The sequence below is a fragment of the Schistocerca gregaria genome, chromosome 4 (assembly GCF_023897955.1).
Source record: "Schistocerca gregaria isolate iqSchGreg1 chromosome 4, iqSchGreg1.2, whole genome shotgun sequence".
In the NCBI taxonomy this organism is placed as follows: domain Eukaryota; kingdom Metazoa; phylum Arthropoda; class Insecta; order Orthoptera; family Acrididae; genus Schistocerca; species Schistocerca gregaria.
The window spans coordinates 100,234,862-100,251,840 of NC_064923.1; the positions used below are offsets into that span (position 1 = coordinate 100,234,862).

General features: G+C 44.9%; 1 protein-coding gene across 1 annotated transcript in view; it reads left to right on the forward strand.

The window, feature by feature from the left end:
- Positions 1 to 604: 604 nt before the first annotated feature.
- The window catches only part of LOC126267618 (uncharacterized), a 39,824-nt gene continuing 23,449 nt past the window's right edge, over positions 605 to 16,979 (forward strand). Inside the window, exon 1 of the mRNA XM_049972917.1 lies at positions 605 to 811. Within this exon, the coding sequence (XP_049828874.1) occupies positions 605 to 811 (207 nt within the window). The remainder of the gene's footprint in view (positions 812 to 16,979) is intronic.

Here is a 16,979-nt window from a genome sequence, read left to right on the forward strand (position 1 = left end):
ACGTAACTAACCTAAGGACACATCCATGCCCGAGGCAGGATTCGAACCTGCGACCGTAGCAGTCTCACGGTTCCGGACTGCGCGCCTAGAACCGCGAGACCACCGCGGCCGGCTCTGGATGAGGTATCGAATATATTGCTTCCCCCCTACTTATACCTCCGAAGAGAATGAAAATTAGAGAGATTGGAGCGCGCGCGGATGCTTTCCGGCAGTCGTTCTTCCCGCGAACCATACGGGACTGGAACAGGAAAGGGAGGTAATGATAGTAGCACGTAAAGTGCCCTCCGCCATACACCGTTGGGTGGCTTGCGGAGTATAAAAGTAGATGTAGATATATATGTACCAGTTCCTTTGGCGCTTCAGTGTACTTGGCAGCCATATTACTTTTGACAGACTGATCGTTTACGGAGGCCATTACACACTGTCCTCCCCGTCAACGCCGGCGTGGAAAAATTTTCCCCTCTCAGCTTTGACGTTGACGCTACGTCGCGTGTCGTTCAGTTCTGAGGCCTGCGGAAGGTTTTGACGTCTCCGTTCCGCCGTTGCTGCGCCGCCCACTGTCGGCTGGTCCTTGATACGCGGAGTGTCAGACGGCTCCGAGGCCATGAACTCGGCGAGCTGCGGCCGTGTGCGCTATGAGGCGCTCGGCCACCGTGGGCGCCGGGTTCCTAGCGGCGGCGGAGGCAGGCGCGTTGCGCAAGCGGCCTGGCGGCGAGGTGAAAGCGGCCGCCGTCTGCCGAGCTGTGCGGCCCCACCACACAGCCAGCCAGCCGCGCAGTCCGCCACAGTCTGCGCGCCCGAGCACGGACAGGTAAGTCGCTGCCCGCCCGCTGAGCCTCCTGCACGTTAACTACACTCCTGGCCATTAAAATTGCTACACAACGAGATGACGTGCTACAGACGCGAAATGTAACCGACAGGAAGAAGATGCTGTGATTTGCAAATGATTAGCTTTTCAGAGCATTGACGGAAAGGGGGGCGCCGGTAGCGATACCTACAACGTGCTGACATGAGGAAAGTTTCCAACCGATTTCTCGTACACAAACAGCAGTTGACCGGCGTTGCCTGGTGAAACGTTTTGTGAAGCCTCGTGTAAGGAGTTGAAATGCATACCATCACGTTTCATAAAGGTATGATTGTAGCCTATCGTGATTGCGGTTTATCGTATCGCGACATTGCTGTTCGCGTTGGTCGAGATCCAATGACTGTTAGTAGAATATCGAATCGTTGGGTTCAGCAGCGTTATACGGAAAGCCGTGCTGGATCCCAATGGCCTCGTATCACTAGCAGTCGAGATGACAGGCATCTTATACGCATGGCTGTAACGGATCGTGCAGCCGCGTCCCGATCCCTGAGTCAACAGATGGGGACATTTGCAAGACAACAACCATTTGCAAGAACAGTTAACGTCTGAAGCAGCATTGACTATCAGCTCGGAGACCATGGCTACGGTTACCAATGGCGCTGAATCACAGACAGGAGCGCCTGCGATGGTGTACTCAACGACGAACCTGGGCAAAACGTCATTTTTTCGGATGAATCCAGGTTCTGTTTACAGCATCATGATGGTCGCATCTGTGTTTGGCGACATCGCGGTCAACGCACATTGGAAGCGTGTATTCGTCATCACCACAGTGGCGTACCACTCGGCGTGATAGTATGGGGTGCCATTGGTAACACGTCTCGGTCACCTCTTGTTCGCATTGACGGCACTTTGAACAGTGGACGTTACATTTCAGATTTGTTACGACCCGTGGCTCTACCCTTCATTCGATCCCTCCGAAATCCTACATTTCAACAGGATAATGCGCGACCGCAAGTTGTAGGTCCTGTACGAGCCTTTCTGGATACATAAAGTGTTCGTCTGCTGCCCTGGCCAGCACATTCTCCAGATCTCTCACCAATTGAAAACGTCTGGTCAATGGTGGCCGAGCAACTGGCTCGTCACAATACGCCTATAAATACCCTTGATGAACTGTGGTATCGTGTTGAAGCTGCATGGGCAGCTGTACCTGTACACGCCATCCAAGCTCTGTTTGGCTCAATGCCCAGGCGTATCAAGGCCGTTATTACGGCCAGAGGTGGTTTTCTGGGTACTTATTTCTCAGGATCTATGCACCCAAATTGCATGAAAATTTAATCACATATCATTTCTAGTGTAATATATTTTTCCAATGAATACCCGTTTATCATCAGCATTTCTTCTTGGTGCAGCAACTTTAATGGCCAGTAGTGTAGTTCCGTCCTCCATAGCTCATTTCAACGATTCTTTTATCGAAGCGGTGTGGAATCATTTCACAGTATATGTGTACATTGTTAGCGTTAACAGTAGAAAAAACATAATTTTGTGGCCCAAGTGCACGCAATTAACCTCAAAAACATTTTTTAAAAATTGTATATCATTAGGTTAGTGCATAACTCCCTAGTGATTCTATTTCGCATGTTTGTATTCCCACTCACTATGCGTTTATTTACTGACTGCCATTTTTTATTTGTAGCTCTCCGGTCCTATCAGAGTTTACGTATTGTCTACATCTACATTTATACTCCACAAGCCACCCAACGGTGTGTGGCAGAGGGCACTTTACGTGCCACTGTGATTACCTCCCTTTCCTGTTGCAGTCGCGTATGGTTCGCGGGAAGAACGACTGCCGGAAAGCCTCCGTCCGCGCTCCAATCTCTCTAATTTTACATTCGTGATCTCCTCGGGAGGTATAAGTAGGGGGAAGCAATATATTCGATACCTCATCCAGAAACGCACCCTCTCGAAACCTGGCGAGCAAGCTACACCGCGATGCAGACCGCCTCTCTTGCAGACTCTGCCACTTGAGTTTGTTAAACATCTCCGTAACGCTATCACGGTTACCAAATAACCCTGTGACGAAACGCGCCGCTCTTCTTTGGATCTTTCCCATCTCCTCTGTCAACCCGACCTGATACGGATCCCACACTGATGAGCCGCCTCCTTTGTTGATGGACAACATTTTCTAAGGACTCTCCCAATGAATCTCAACCTGGCACCTGCCTTACAAACAATTAATTTTATATGATCATTCCACTTCCAATCGTTCCAAACGCATACTCCCAGATATTTTACAGAAGTAACTGCTACCAGTGTTTGTTCCGCTATCATATAATCATACAATAAAGGATCCTTCTATCTATGTATTCGCAATACCATATATTTGTCTATGTTAAGGGTCAGTTGCCACTCCCTGCACCAAGAGTCTATCCGCTGCAGATCTTCCTGCATATCGCTGCAATTTTCTAATGCTGCAACTTCTCTGTATACTACAGCATCATCCGCGAAAAGCCGCATGGGACTTCCGATACTTTCTACTAGGTCATTTATATATATTGTCATTGGAGGTAACGAGTCGAGCTGTGGACGCTAGAAGATGCAGTACCAAGAGGTGAAATCGGAATATTTTCGACATTTTCTTCTGTTTATGAATTCAATAGAGGGATAAACAGCAGCGGAGAGCAGCCAGAAGCGATGTACGGGAAATTGCGCCCACTGAAATTTGCGCCCAGAAGGGACAGAGGAAGGACTCACTAATCCCCTTTGCCTCGCAGGTAGAAGAGGTGATGGGCGTTTCCGTAGTCGCATACTCACGTCACACTATACAGAATGCTGCGAACTTAGGTGGTCAATGTTAGGAGCGCGTCGAGAGCTTTCTACAAGAAATCTATTCACTTTGCGGAGCCATGGAAAGTATGTCAGATCTTGTTTCAGATCCCAGTCATTTGATTCAAAACCCAGACACGAAACTTCCCACGATCATACAAAAATCAATTGGCAGATATCGTGAGATTCCTGAAGACGGCATCTCCGCACAAATTTGTTTACTAAGACGATTTCTTACGAAATCCAAACTTTACTTTGGTGCTGAGATTTCTGTTTCGACAGCGCTTTGTAAGAGAATTCTTTTATTCAAAAGTCAAATTAATTAAGAATTGTCTTTGGGCCACTATGAGTCAAGCACTACTGTCAAATTTAGCATTTAGCCAATAAAAAATGGGCTAGCTAAAGATATCGATATTTTTGAGGCAATTTAAAAATTTGCAATCGAAAAAGAGGGAAAAATATTCTTAGCTAGTGCTAGCCACCTGTGACTAAGGAGATCTTCGATTACTTGTTCTGCTTCCTGAATAATCAGTTAAACTGGTGTGTTTTCTTTTCTTTTTAATTCGTTCTACTTATTCTTTTCCGGCCATAAAAACTGTTTGCGGAATAGTTAACATAATACTTTGATTACTTAATCTCGCCTATGAAAAGACACCTACACAGAAATGTTGTATTTTATGCTTTTGTGAGGCTGAGAATATGGGGGCATGACAAAAGTCTGCACCGTATACCAAATTAAGTAGCGGCGCTACTGTGTGAACGTCACCCTGAATGGTCGCTAAAACTCCCTTATCGGAACTGTTGTGAGAGAAATATACAAGTCGCACGATGCCAACTCTTACGACAGCTAGAGCGGTACTATGTCCATCTGTTGAGACAGTCGGCTACTGTGATGTGACAGAGGAGGTCTATCGGGGCGCAGGTCGACCATGTCTGAGGAGCAGGTAGTTTGCAGTAATAACGACGTTCCGGGTCCGTGCCACAAAGGGGACAGGTCCATTAGTCACTCTCCACGTTCAGGAAGACCTATGCGTTTTGATGAAGATCGTTTAAACTCATGAATCCACAATGATCGACGTCAGTAAACCCGAGAACTGGTAGCTGTGAAGAAGTGTGATCATTTGACAATCGTGTGACATTTGCATGCAATGGAGAAGGTTCAAAAACAGGGTGTGTGGGTACCGCATGCTCTAAGCTAAAATCATAAAAATCAGCGGTTGGCCGTATGCCCATCTCTGCCAAGGCCTACACTGAACTGTTTACTCTGCGAAGGCCAACTAGTTCAAAATGGTTCAAATGGCTCTGAGCACTATGCGACTTAACTTCTGAGGTCATCAGTCGCCTAGAACTTAGAACTAATTAAACCTAACTAACCTAAGGACATCACACACATCCATGCACGAGGCAGGATTTGAACCTGCGAGCATAGCGGTCGCTCGGCTCCAGACTGTAGCGCCTAAAACCGCACCGTCACCATGGCCGGCTTTCAGTTTTTAACAGTCACCGTTTTTTTCTCCTGCTTTTGTTTGTTTTTCATATCTCCTGATTCTGTTTTTTAACTTTTCTGTAGGCTGCAGAGCGGCATATTGTGCTGCTGCCAGCACGCCCCCGGGTGGGGGGGGGGGGGGGGGGGGGGGGAGTTCTCTGCAAAGGACTAGGCCGGTCTAAAGCGCTGCAGTCGTGGACTGTGCGCCTGGTCCCGGAGGAGGTTCGAGTCCTCCCTCGGGCATGGGTGTGTGTGTTTGTCCTTAGGATAATTTAGGTTAAGTAGTGTGTAAGCTTAGGGACTAATGACGTTAGCAGTTAAATCCCATAAGATTTCACACACATTTGAACATTTTTTGCCTGGCCGAAGTATACACCTTCTGGTTCCTCTGAAACTTTGTTGCACTTTTTCGCCAGAGCAGGATCTCATCTGCCAATGGTGGCAATGATTCAGAGCTCCGACCAGTAAAATTCAAGCGAAGAAGTTAAACAATATCCTTTTGTCGTATATTTTCTCTGCGTTGAACGAAAAGGGCTCTTACGACCGAAGAAAGGTAGAAAATCTTTTCCACTCGACGGCATAATTCTGAAAAGGGCCTAATTGATGCTCTGCTCTGCATGTAACACAGCAAGAAAGCGCAGACTCTCCAGAAAATAACAGTATGACCCATTGAGAAAGCCGGATACTCAAAGTTTAAACCGAACATTATTCTGAGGTGTCGTAACGAAAATTCACCCGCCCTGTGGGAAACCACATATGCCTAGACGTCTCATTTCTTGCTAAAAGGCTTCTGCGAAGAATTTCACGTTTCTTTCCACAGAAAAAGCATGTCCCTTGTCCAGCCTGGAGAGTATGATCTGGGGAATGAGGATGACAACAAATGCCGGTCCATTTATCTTAAGCTGCGCATCTGCCGAACCACACCGACCATTCCTATCCTGTGTTGCTAGTGGTGATGAGAAATGCTGCCTTTGTGCTAACTTAAGGAAAGGAATGACTGAGTACAAACAAAACAGCAACTCCCCGCAAAAAGACCTGTGCGCATCCACAAAAGACGGATAAGTCTCTGGTGGAGAAGTAACGGTATGGTGTACTGCGAATTGCTTCCCCGAGGTTTAATCATCACTGCTGACGACTGAGACGTCTTCCAGACGCTATCAAAGAACAAGACTTGGTGAAGTGATGCTATTCCACGATAACGCAGATAACCCTCCGCCATACACACCACCAGGTGGCTTGCGGAGTATGGATGTAGATGTAGATGTAGAACGTCCGTCCGCATCCTCCTAGACGGACAAAACACACTATACAGGTACTGGTTGGAAAGTCATTCCGCACCCATCTTATTCAGCTGATCTTGCACCCTCAGATTTTCATCTTTTCTGCTTTCTGTTGAACAACCTTAAAGAAACATCCTTTCTGGATGAAAAAGCTCTCCGAAAACGGTTTGACGAGTTCTTTCACCTCAAAACCACGTAATTTCCACGGTCGCGGAATCGAAAAGTTGTCCCAGAGTGGCAGACTGTTGTAAATAGTGATGGAGAATACACTAATCAGGCAGAACATTATGATAATGAACCTAATAGCTGGTATGTCCACCGCTGGTATGTCCAACTTTGGCACAGTTAACAGTGGCGATGCTTCGTGGCATGGAAGCAATGAGGCCTTGGCAGGTGGTTGGAGGGAGTTGGCACCACATCTGCACACAGACGTCACCTAATTCTCGTAAATTCTGGGGAGGGGCAGGGGGGGGGGGGGTGGGCTACCAGTTCTGACGCCACGTTCAATCACAACCCAGATGTGTTCAATTGGGTTCAGATCTGGCGAGATGGGGACCAGTGCTTCAATTGGAACTTGCCACTGCATTACTCGAACCACTCCATCACATTCCTGGCCTTGTGACATGGCGCATTATCTTGCTGAAAAATGTGTCTGCCATTGGGAAACTTGCTCGTCATGATGGGGTGTATGTGGTCTGCAACCAGTGTACGATACTGCTAGGCTGTCGTGGTGCTTTGTACGAGTTCCACTGGACCCGTGGATACCCACGTGAATGTTTCCCAGAGCATAATGGAGTCATCGACAGCCTGTCTCTGCGCCGCAGTGCAGGTGTCAAGGAGTTGTTCGCCTGGAAGACGACAGAGTCGTGCAGTTATGTCTCCATCGGCATCAGACCGTGCAACGCTCTGCCACTGCGCCAACATCCACTACCGATGGCCACGTGCCCGTTTCAGTGTAGTTGCCGATGTCTTGGTGTTTACATTGGTACATGCATGGGTCGCAGGCTGCGGAGGCCCATCGTTTGGAGTGTTCGGTACTCTGTGAGTTCAGACACAGCTGTACTCTGCGCAGCATTAAATCTGATAGTTCCACCACAGTTCGCCGCCTGTCCTGTTTTACCAGTCTGCCTAGTCTACGACATCCGACACCTGTAATGAGTGGTGGCCGGCTAATCCCACGACGTCTGGGCGTGGATTCACCGTGGTTACGCCACGTGTTGTAGAGACAACATTCCTCGTACAGCAGACAGTCGTGCAATTTTCGAAATACTTGTGCCGAGCCTCTGGGCCATCGGAATTTTCCCCCGATCAAACTCAGGTAGATCGTGCACGTTCCCCATTCTACACACAGACCACATGCTTACTGATAATACATGCACCGTGCATGTCTCTGACTAGTAGTCGTTCCTCGCCAGGTGACATTGCTGCCGTTTGGACGGGTTTATTTCGACAGTAGTTCGGAGGCCATAATGTGCTGGCTGATCAATGTATGTTGGTGATGACTAAAGTGTCTGTTGTATCAATCTTTAAAACTTACTTTACTAACTGTCAGACTTTTCATGTTATCGGGAAAATGATCAAAACTTTTTGTTGCTGCAAACTGAATTTCTTTCTGAGCTACTGACAGCCTCTAATAATGGGTAATAAATGTCATTTTTCCCTCTAGTGTTGCAGGTATGGACATCACCGTTCTTCTAAAATTGTGATGGATTACTTATGACGAATTTCATTAGCTCCTTGGAGTGGTAACTACATCACGTCCGTGAGTGAACGCCACATATTATTCTTACTCCGCGCATTTGTGCGATCAGTACTTTCTAATCCATGAGTTACCCCAGAAAATTATTCCATAACTCATTGTTGAGTGGAAATAGGCAAAATATGTCAGAAGGATTGTTCGTTTGTTTCGAAGATTACCAGTTATAAGAAGACAACGTCTGAACTGCGTGCCACGCGGCTTGCGCGCCAAGCCAAAATGGATTTTTGGTAGCTCGATCAGTTATCGGTTATCCGAGCGACAGTTGTTTCACACGAATCTTCTACTTCTTCCCCGCCTTTTCACGCTCCTCTGCACGACCGGCATTCGGTAAATTATTTCTTCTTTTAATGTTCAACTCTGAGGTTGGTTTGAAGCACAGCACCACTCCTCTCTTCCGTCTGCCTTCCTCTTCATTTCCACGTATGTGTTACATCCAACGTCATTCATGATCTGTTGCATGTATGACATCCTTGGTCGTCATCGCCGATTCCTTCCTTCATTATCTCCTTCTGCTATTGTTCCAATTATGTTGTTGTGTTGTAGGATGTGCCCGACAAGTTTGTCTCTTCTTGTTTGGATGTGTCTCCACAGATATCTGGTTCCCTCTACTCTTCTAAGCATCTCTTCATTTGTTACTTTGTCTCTGCAGCTGATCTTCATCATCCTCCTATAGCAACACATATCCAGGGCCTCTAGTCTTCTTCTCTCTTCTCTTACAATTGTCCAAGTTTCACATCCGTATAGGGCCACACTCCAGACGAAAGGTTTCATGATTCGGTAAATTGGGCTCTAGTGATGTTGGTGATACTGGGTGATCTGGTGCCCTTCCTTAAGGCGCCACTTCCCGAAGTGCGGAATCTGCATGCGCCATCTGATTTATTTTTTCCATATGGAATTTAGCCCAACTTTGCCTCCCACTGTATAAAGTCTACTTATTACAAAAAACTGTTATCTAACTTAGAGTCGCACGCTAACCTTTGACTAAACAGAACCGAATTTGAACTGATCTGTAACTGATCGAAATGCAGTTTGTGTTTGTACTAAATGAACAAGGGAAGTAAAACAATCATCTGACCCTAATCAAAATTTCCACTTGCCTCGCATCTTGATAACATTGTTGCAGATTTCTCAAGGTACAAGAGCAAGTAGGCAGCGGCTAAGCTAGATTTCTGTTTCTAGATACAGTACAGTACATATTCGAACTGTTGCATGTGGTAATGCGTAATGATAAACAGCGTGGTGGGGAGAGTAACTGATCCTATGAAATGATATTCCCAGACAACGATTTTAGAATGAAGAATATATTCAAGAAGACAGAGGAATATTTCACGTGATCTTCACACATAACATTGGTCTGATGAAAATTATACTTAACAAGTGAACAATGATTTAAATAGGTGAAAATGTTAACGAATGATATGTATAAAAATCAAACAGCTCAATCAATTCATGTGTTAATGCGTAACTGAGGGGAGTGGGGTGGTCTTTCTTTCAGTTCTGAGCAAGTTAGATGGCTGGCAATAATCATTCCTAGCTGCGCAGTGCTGTAGTATTACTTGAAACTTCTTCACTCCAAATAACATTAGTCAAACCTTATGTTCCTTTCACCTTTCATTGTATACATCGTACTGATCCTTGCTGTCCTTTCTTCGTCTAACAGATACAATCACAAGTCCACACAGCACTAGTAAATGCGTCGATCGCCTGCCACACTTTAAACGTACCAGACTGCACAGAGGCAAAGACTATACCACGACAAGATCAAAGATTCTTTAACAGTAACGTAACTTGCTCTCTCTCTGACGTGCACATCGATGACAAACAAAAATCAAAATGACATGACGACCTTACAAGAGTAATCCCTTTCTGAAGTGGGAGAACATTATCTAAATATCTGTGTAGCGTTTATCTTAGGCGGATCGTGGGTACAAGGCCCGTGTTTGCTTCCTTGGATGAGGGAAACCATCTACAACCTACGTCCAGCCTGGGCGACCTCCCCCCCCCCCCCCCCCCCCACCAGCTGTCGTCTCGTAATCCACTAATCAACGAGGCGGATTTAATCCGAAGCAGCCTCGCCTTCCCGAATCCCGGAAGCGGCTCTTTATCGCTCTTCGCTTTCCGGCAGGATCAATCCGGTGCCAGGAACTCAGCCTTAGACCGCGCACAATGTCTTGTGCTGGAACCAACATCTCGATCAGCTCACTGCTGGCGGCATTTACTTGCACGCGGCTACTTCTGCAATACTCTTCACCTGGTCGTAGTTGTACCATTTTCGGTAAAGGTTTCAGTATTGCAATGGTGAAATCAGCAGCCGCGCTTGGTTAGACTGAAAGATATGTGAAAGCAAGTAGTATTTCAATCCACATGTTGCTGTAAAATTAAAAAAAAAAAAAGTTAAAAGCATTTCGAGAGTAAGTTGAAAAATGGCTCTGAGCACTATGAGACTTAACTGCTGTGGTCATCAGTCTCCTAGAACTTAGAACTACTTAAACCTAACTAACCTAAGGACATCACACACGTCCATGCCCGAGGCAGGATTCGAACATGCGACCGTAGCGGTCGCGCGGTTCCAGACTGTAGCGCCTAGAACCGCTCGGCCACTCGGCCGGCTTCGAGAGTAAGTAATTGAATTTACAGGCTGAACACGAATGGTCTTGTATTTGTCAGCAATTGTTTGTGTCTAAATGTCACGAATTGAATTATAATGGTCATTACACTCCGTCAGTCCAAATACTTTCGAGGCTGGACTAATACAAAAAATAGAGAATAGCTACGATGTTGATTTTAATGTTTCAGGTGTTGTACATAGTCTCATCCCCACCATATCCCTCCCTCCCCCCTCCCCACTATAATACGCCCATATAGTGAAGTGAAACTATCTGGAAAATCCTTCTTTGGGATGTTGCTCAACTCGTGTGTCACTTTGGCTTCGCCATCTGTTATATCGTCAGAGTGTTGGTCCTTTGTGTGAATTTCTACACTTTGTCGTTCTGTAGTAGGTACGTACTGATAACACCAAGTCTCATCACCCGTAATGGTTTTTCCAGAAAAGAATATTGTCTGTGGTTTTGGATTTCAGTCAAGTCGAGGCCGGCGTCGTTTTTCTTCGGGAGTCGAGGTGTGCGAGACAAACTTTGAACACACTTTTCCCTTCTTCGGAAGATTTTGAAGGATGCCTTGAATGCTTGATTCAGAGATGTTACTCCACAGCCTTCCGGTAACTCACTGATAGAACGCATAACTGTTGTTTACGTTGGTAGTTCAAGATGATGCCGTATTTACTATGACCTCGGCCGGCTAAATTAAGAAAAATATTGGCTCCTCACAAAACGGATGACGTAACATTACTATCATCAAGACGCACTCCCACGATTATTTTCTGCTCTGTTAGAAGATGGTGATTTTACATCTGGTATTTCTTGGGGAGCTAATATTTTTCTTAATTTATGGCTAGCTTAAAACATGTTGAATGTCCTGCAATATATGTTAGAAACATAAAATCAAATAATTGAAAATGACATAAAAGGCCGAAATCTGGGTTGTACTTAAATAAACAATAAAACACTCAGATGACGGCGTGTTCCTTTAAAAAACATTCAACCATGTCTTCTGAGTGCTTCACCGTTTTTGTCAGACATTGTATATCAGCATTTATATCTCCCTTTCCATCGAGTCAAGATAAACTGCTCGCCTCTTCAATTCTATAAAGGAAATGAGTACGTTCGTGGTCAGTCGAGCACCACACATTTTCCTTCACTTCACTGAAAATCATTTCGTCCACATTAAGTGAATGCTGGAATCAAACAACATCCGAAATGTAGTGGAGAGTATGCACGGACTGAAAATCGTTTGTGAGAGCTGGAATCCGGCAACCAAACCTTCATTTGCGGAATCAAAGTAGATGTGTTCACACGACCAACTAGGACCGGCAACGAGAAATCGTCACACCGAAAACCGGGTGTGGGAGTCCGTCTGAAGTGCTGCTCCTTCTGCCTACTTCATCTTACCCCACCTCAGTTTGCTACCCATCTCTCTGTCGACTTGCACCTACCGAATATTTTCCGCTGTTTTCCTCCGCCCTCGGTAGTGGCAATAACAGGTAACATAAACTGATTATTGCAGTTCGCAGTTTCATTTGTTTATCGTAACAGTTACGGTTAAGTCGTAACTAAAATGTTCGTACTTGAACTTAATTTCTTGTTAAATGAACTAAGCACGCTTCTGTTACTTGTGTAACAAAGGGCACTGTCTCCAAAAAAGAAGTAAATCGTTTCATATTCGATCTTAAATACTTTAACATTTGTAAAGTAGGCTTTATTTCTCTTTCATGTTCTTATTTTTATAGCCAGTCTAGTATTGTTGTCTCTGTATGAAATGACACCTTGAGTTTTTACATGGATTTCCGCCAGGTGATGAGCTTCTCGGATTAAAATCGAACATTATCCTTTCATCTCTACAAACAATCCATGTTCTGCGTTCATAGGCAGCACACCACGCGTAGTACACGTCCACCGCTGCGCTCGGTGACCACAGCACAGTTGCGACACCTGAGGATGGGTTTATGAGAGATAATAAAAGAAATTTACAACTGAAGCGGTATTTTCAACGTCTGGCCTTTTATCTCTGTTATTTTTACTTACGAGGCGTGTTTTTTTAAGTAAGTACCGTTTTGAAATTAAAAAAAAGACGTGCTAAGATATCTCAATAATTTTATTTTCACATGAAAGCCTGAACCTTAATCTACGCACTGACGCCACTACAGTCTGATTATTCCTTGTTTACGTTGTGTACTGAGTGAAGATGCCTCCGATAATTGTGAGTCCCGCCGACTGTGAAGTACGGCCTGTTGTAAGATTTCTTACTGCTAAAGGCCTAAGAGCGATCGACATTCATCGTGAGATCTGTGCAGATTGCGGAGAAAACATTATGAGTGATGTAATGGTAAGAAAGTGGGTGAGAGCATTTAAAGATGGCGGCACAAATGTGTATGATGAACAACGGAGTGGGCGTCCTTCGGTCGTTAATGAATGTTTGGTGCAGGAAGTGGACAATAAGGTGAGAGAAAACAGACGCTTTACGGTTTCCTCCTTGCGGGATGTCTTTCCTAATGTTTCTCGTAGTGTTTTGTATGACATTGTGACCGAGCACTCAAATTACTGAAAATTGTGCGCACGTTGGATACGAAAATGTTCACGGATGTGCACAAAACCAAACGTTTAGACAGTGCATTGACTTTCCTTGAGCGGTACCACAACGACGGTGATGATTTGTTAAGCCAAATTGTTACGGGCGATAAAACATGAGTTGCCTACGTCACACCAGAATCAAAGGGACAGTCCACGGAAGTGGAGCAAGGGCATCGTTTTGCTGCAAGAAAATGCCCGTCCGCATGTGGCGAATCAGACCAAAGATCTCATCACATCTTTTCGATGGGAAACTCTAGATCATCCTCCGTACAGCCCCGATCTTGCAGTGGCTACCATCTGTTCCTGCGCTTGAGGAAAAGCTGGACACGGCCAGCGACTTCAAGACGATGACGAAATCAAAACTGTGGTGATGCAGTGGTTAACAAGTCAGGCGGCAGACTTCTATGAGGAGGGTATTCGAAAACTGGTACAACGTTATGACAAGTACCTCAATATTGACGGAAATTATGTAGAAAAGTAGATTAAGGTACAGGTTTTCATGTAAAAATAAAATTATTGAGATATCTTAGCACGACTTTTTTTAAAATTTCAAAACGGTACTTACTTAAAAGTCACACCTCGTACAATCCGTCTTCTTGGCCCAAAACCCATTTTTTATTCCACGTTAAAGCTCTCTGTTGTAGCTTACAGTCAGCTTCGTGATAGAACTGTTTATATTTAGACGGGGAATATGGTGGTGAGATCTATCTTCAATGAGTTAACTAAAATGAACGAAGAGTGTAATGTAGACGCAGTTATAGATGATAAATGCAAAATGAAGTCGGACGCTTTGCAGTTTGGTTAGACGTTGAGTCCGTGTGGTTCAGTAGCAGAAGGCCGTGACTGCTAACGTCTCCAGCCTTGGCGAGGCCTTCGGGCGTGTGTGTGTGTGTGTGTGTTTGTGTGTGTGTAAACGCGTGACGAACGCTGCGCATCTGCGGTCCGCATTCCATACGGCACTTCGTGGCGCTGTGCGAGTATGTCTGCTGGGAAAGCCAACAGGCGAAGTGCTGCTTTCCTGTGACGATCAATTGCGGATGTGCGTACAGTGTCAGCGATATAGGGGGCGTTCTTACGTGACTGATAGATAAACGGTACCAGAAGATCGCTAATAAAACATGTGAATCCATCACGTCTGGATAAGTGATGTTATGATATAATTGTATTCAACTCACCGCGATTTTCATAAATACGAGATCGATTGGGGCCACTCGATCAGTTCCCAATAGTTGGTTCCAGCTGGAAACTCCCTTGTAAACTTAACCTAAAATTCTACATAATGAAATTTGGTTCTGATGTAACATTGCAAACGCTCTCGGTTCCTACGTAAAATTGCTTGAAATTATCCACCCCTTTCCATATTGATCTTTTTACTTTTATATCGTCGTATAGTTCGAATTTTCGTATTTGATTTCTGTTTTACAAATTATTTCCAGCTTTACTAGCATGTATTGGAAGAAAGTACAACTTCTTATTGTCTGTGAATAATAGTTTTTGTTGGGGGGATATCTGCCATCCCCTACCATGTAAAGCCAGACTGGGGAACACAGCTCAACTTAATGTTCACATAAAAAAAACCTTTTAAGTTATTCATCTATTTCCGTCGAAGCAAAAGGCTGAAATGCATCGATTCTTATAATAGGTATTGCTGAAAAGGCGATGTTTTAATTTCTGTTAACTAATTAAGCCTAGTACAGAGGCATAGAGTTGTTTTTCCCTCGCTCCGTTTGCGAGTGGAACAGGAAAGAGAATGACTACCAGAAGTACAAGAAACCATACATCGTAGGCCTCAGAAGGCATCAGCCGACCGCCGTGTCATCCTCAGCGGATAGGGATGCGGATGTGGAAAGGCATGTGGGCAGCGTTCTCCCAGCCATATGTCAGTTTACGAGACCAGAGCAGCTACTTCACAGTCAAGTAGCTCCTCAGTTTGCTTCACAAGAGCTGAGGGCATTCCACTTGCTAACAGCACTCGACAGACCTGGACGGTCATCCACCAATATATTTTTATATCCTTGGAGACCATGGTCGTTCACTATTGTAAGAAAATGAAACGCCTACAGCCTTCCTTGTGATCTTATTTATTGTGTAACTACCAGTTTCGGCGCTTCAACACGCCGTCTTCAGGCTTTAGTTGATGCTAAAGGGGTTATCACGATCCATAGACATGTTGCATCAACTGTCAACTGACCGCTCCAGTCAGTTGGCAGCTGATGGGTGGAATGTTGATATCACAGTTAGAGATAGCCTGCGTAAACCAGTTATGTCGGCCACTAATGCAGCCTACATATGGATTGTCATAGCCCCTTCATCATCCAAGTGTTAGCTTAGCCGACAGCACTTTGGTGATTTTGTTGGAACTGGTGTTACCATTGCTAGAAGACCGTTGGCTAAGTATTTACTAGGGGTCCCAGAAAGTAATGTTGGTCATTTATCAGCTCATTGTGTACTTCAGAGTACTGCCAAAGACATTTTATGGTTAGAGTGATTTGATTACTAGTAAATGATAAAATTTAACATCTTTTTGCAATTTATGGTGAAGTGGATAGCCAAGTACCAGAAGAGGTTCATACAAGGCATTGAATGCCTTTTTAGTTTCGCAAGTTACTACCAAAACCAATTGGCGGTCGTAAACGCCAAAGGTAGTTTCCTAAGTTCAAATCCTCTAATTTTAATCTTTCTGAACCCAATCGACATGGAAGACGATAACATGTTAAGGGCGAAAGTGTAAGCAAATTCGTGTCAGACAATCGAGGAATAGTCAGAGACTCTTAATTAACCTTGGTCGACCATCCAAGAACGTCTGCAGCAGATTGGTAACGACCAACAGAGTTAACAGATCCACAATGTGCAAGTTATAGCTTCAGTGACACGATACGGAAGCCCTGTTTGATCGCTTGATCACTGAAGATGAAAAATGAGTCTTCTGTGAAAACCCAAAACGCAAACGGCAGCGGCTCTCTCGGAAAGAATCGCCACGAAATAGAGCTAACTGAGATATACACCACAAAATGAGGCTTTTCTGTGTTTGGTGGAATATTAGCGCCTCTGTTCATTTTGAAGTGCTGAAACCTGGACAAACTGTGTATGTGGACGTTTACTGTGAACCCCTACATTGAGTAAATCAATCTTTAATTGAAAAGTGCGCAGCGATTGACATCATAAAAGGCGTTATTCTGCTACACGATAATGCAAGAGCGCACTGCGCAAGACGAAATCGGAAAAAATTAATTAATTGGGCTGGGAGATATTGCCTCACCCACAACGCTCGCTCGATATTCCGCCAACGGATTTCCGTTCACTCCGATCTTCACATATCTGAGTGGCAAAAAACTTCGAAATGTGGGTGATGTCCAGAATGTCATCTCCAGATATTTTGCGCAAAAACCAGTGAATTTCTGTCGACTCGTCATTGAAAATTTGCTCACTAAATGACAAAAAATCGTTGATAATGACGGCGATTACATCACTGATTAAAAATAAAAATTTGTTAACAGTCTGTCTGAATTTAATGTAAAAACCGACGTTACTTTCCGGTCCCCCTAGTAGATGTGAAAACGCAGTTGTGGTGGGCTGCGTGCTGTCACCGAGTTTCGCCCTCCTCTCATATGGGCGCAACACAAGCATGAAGGCTCACTGT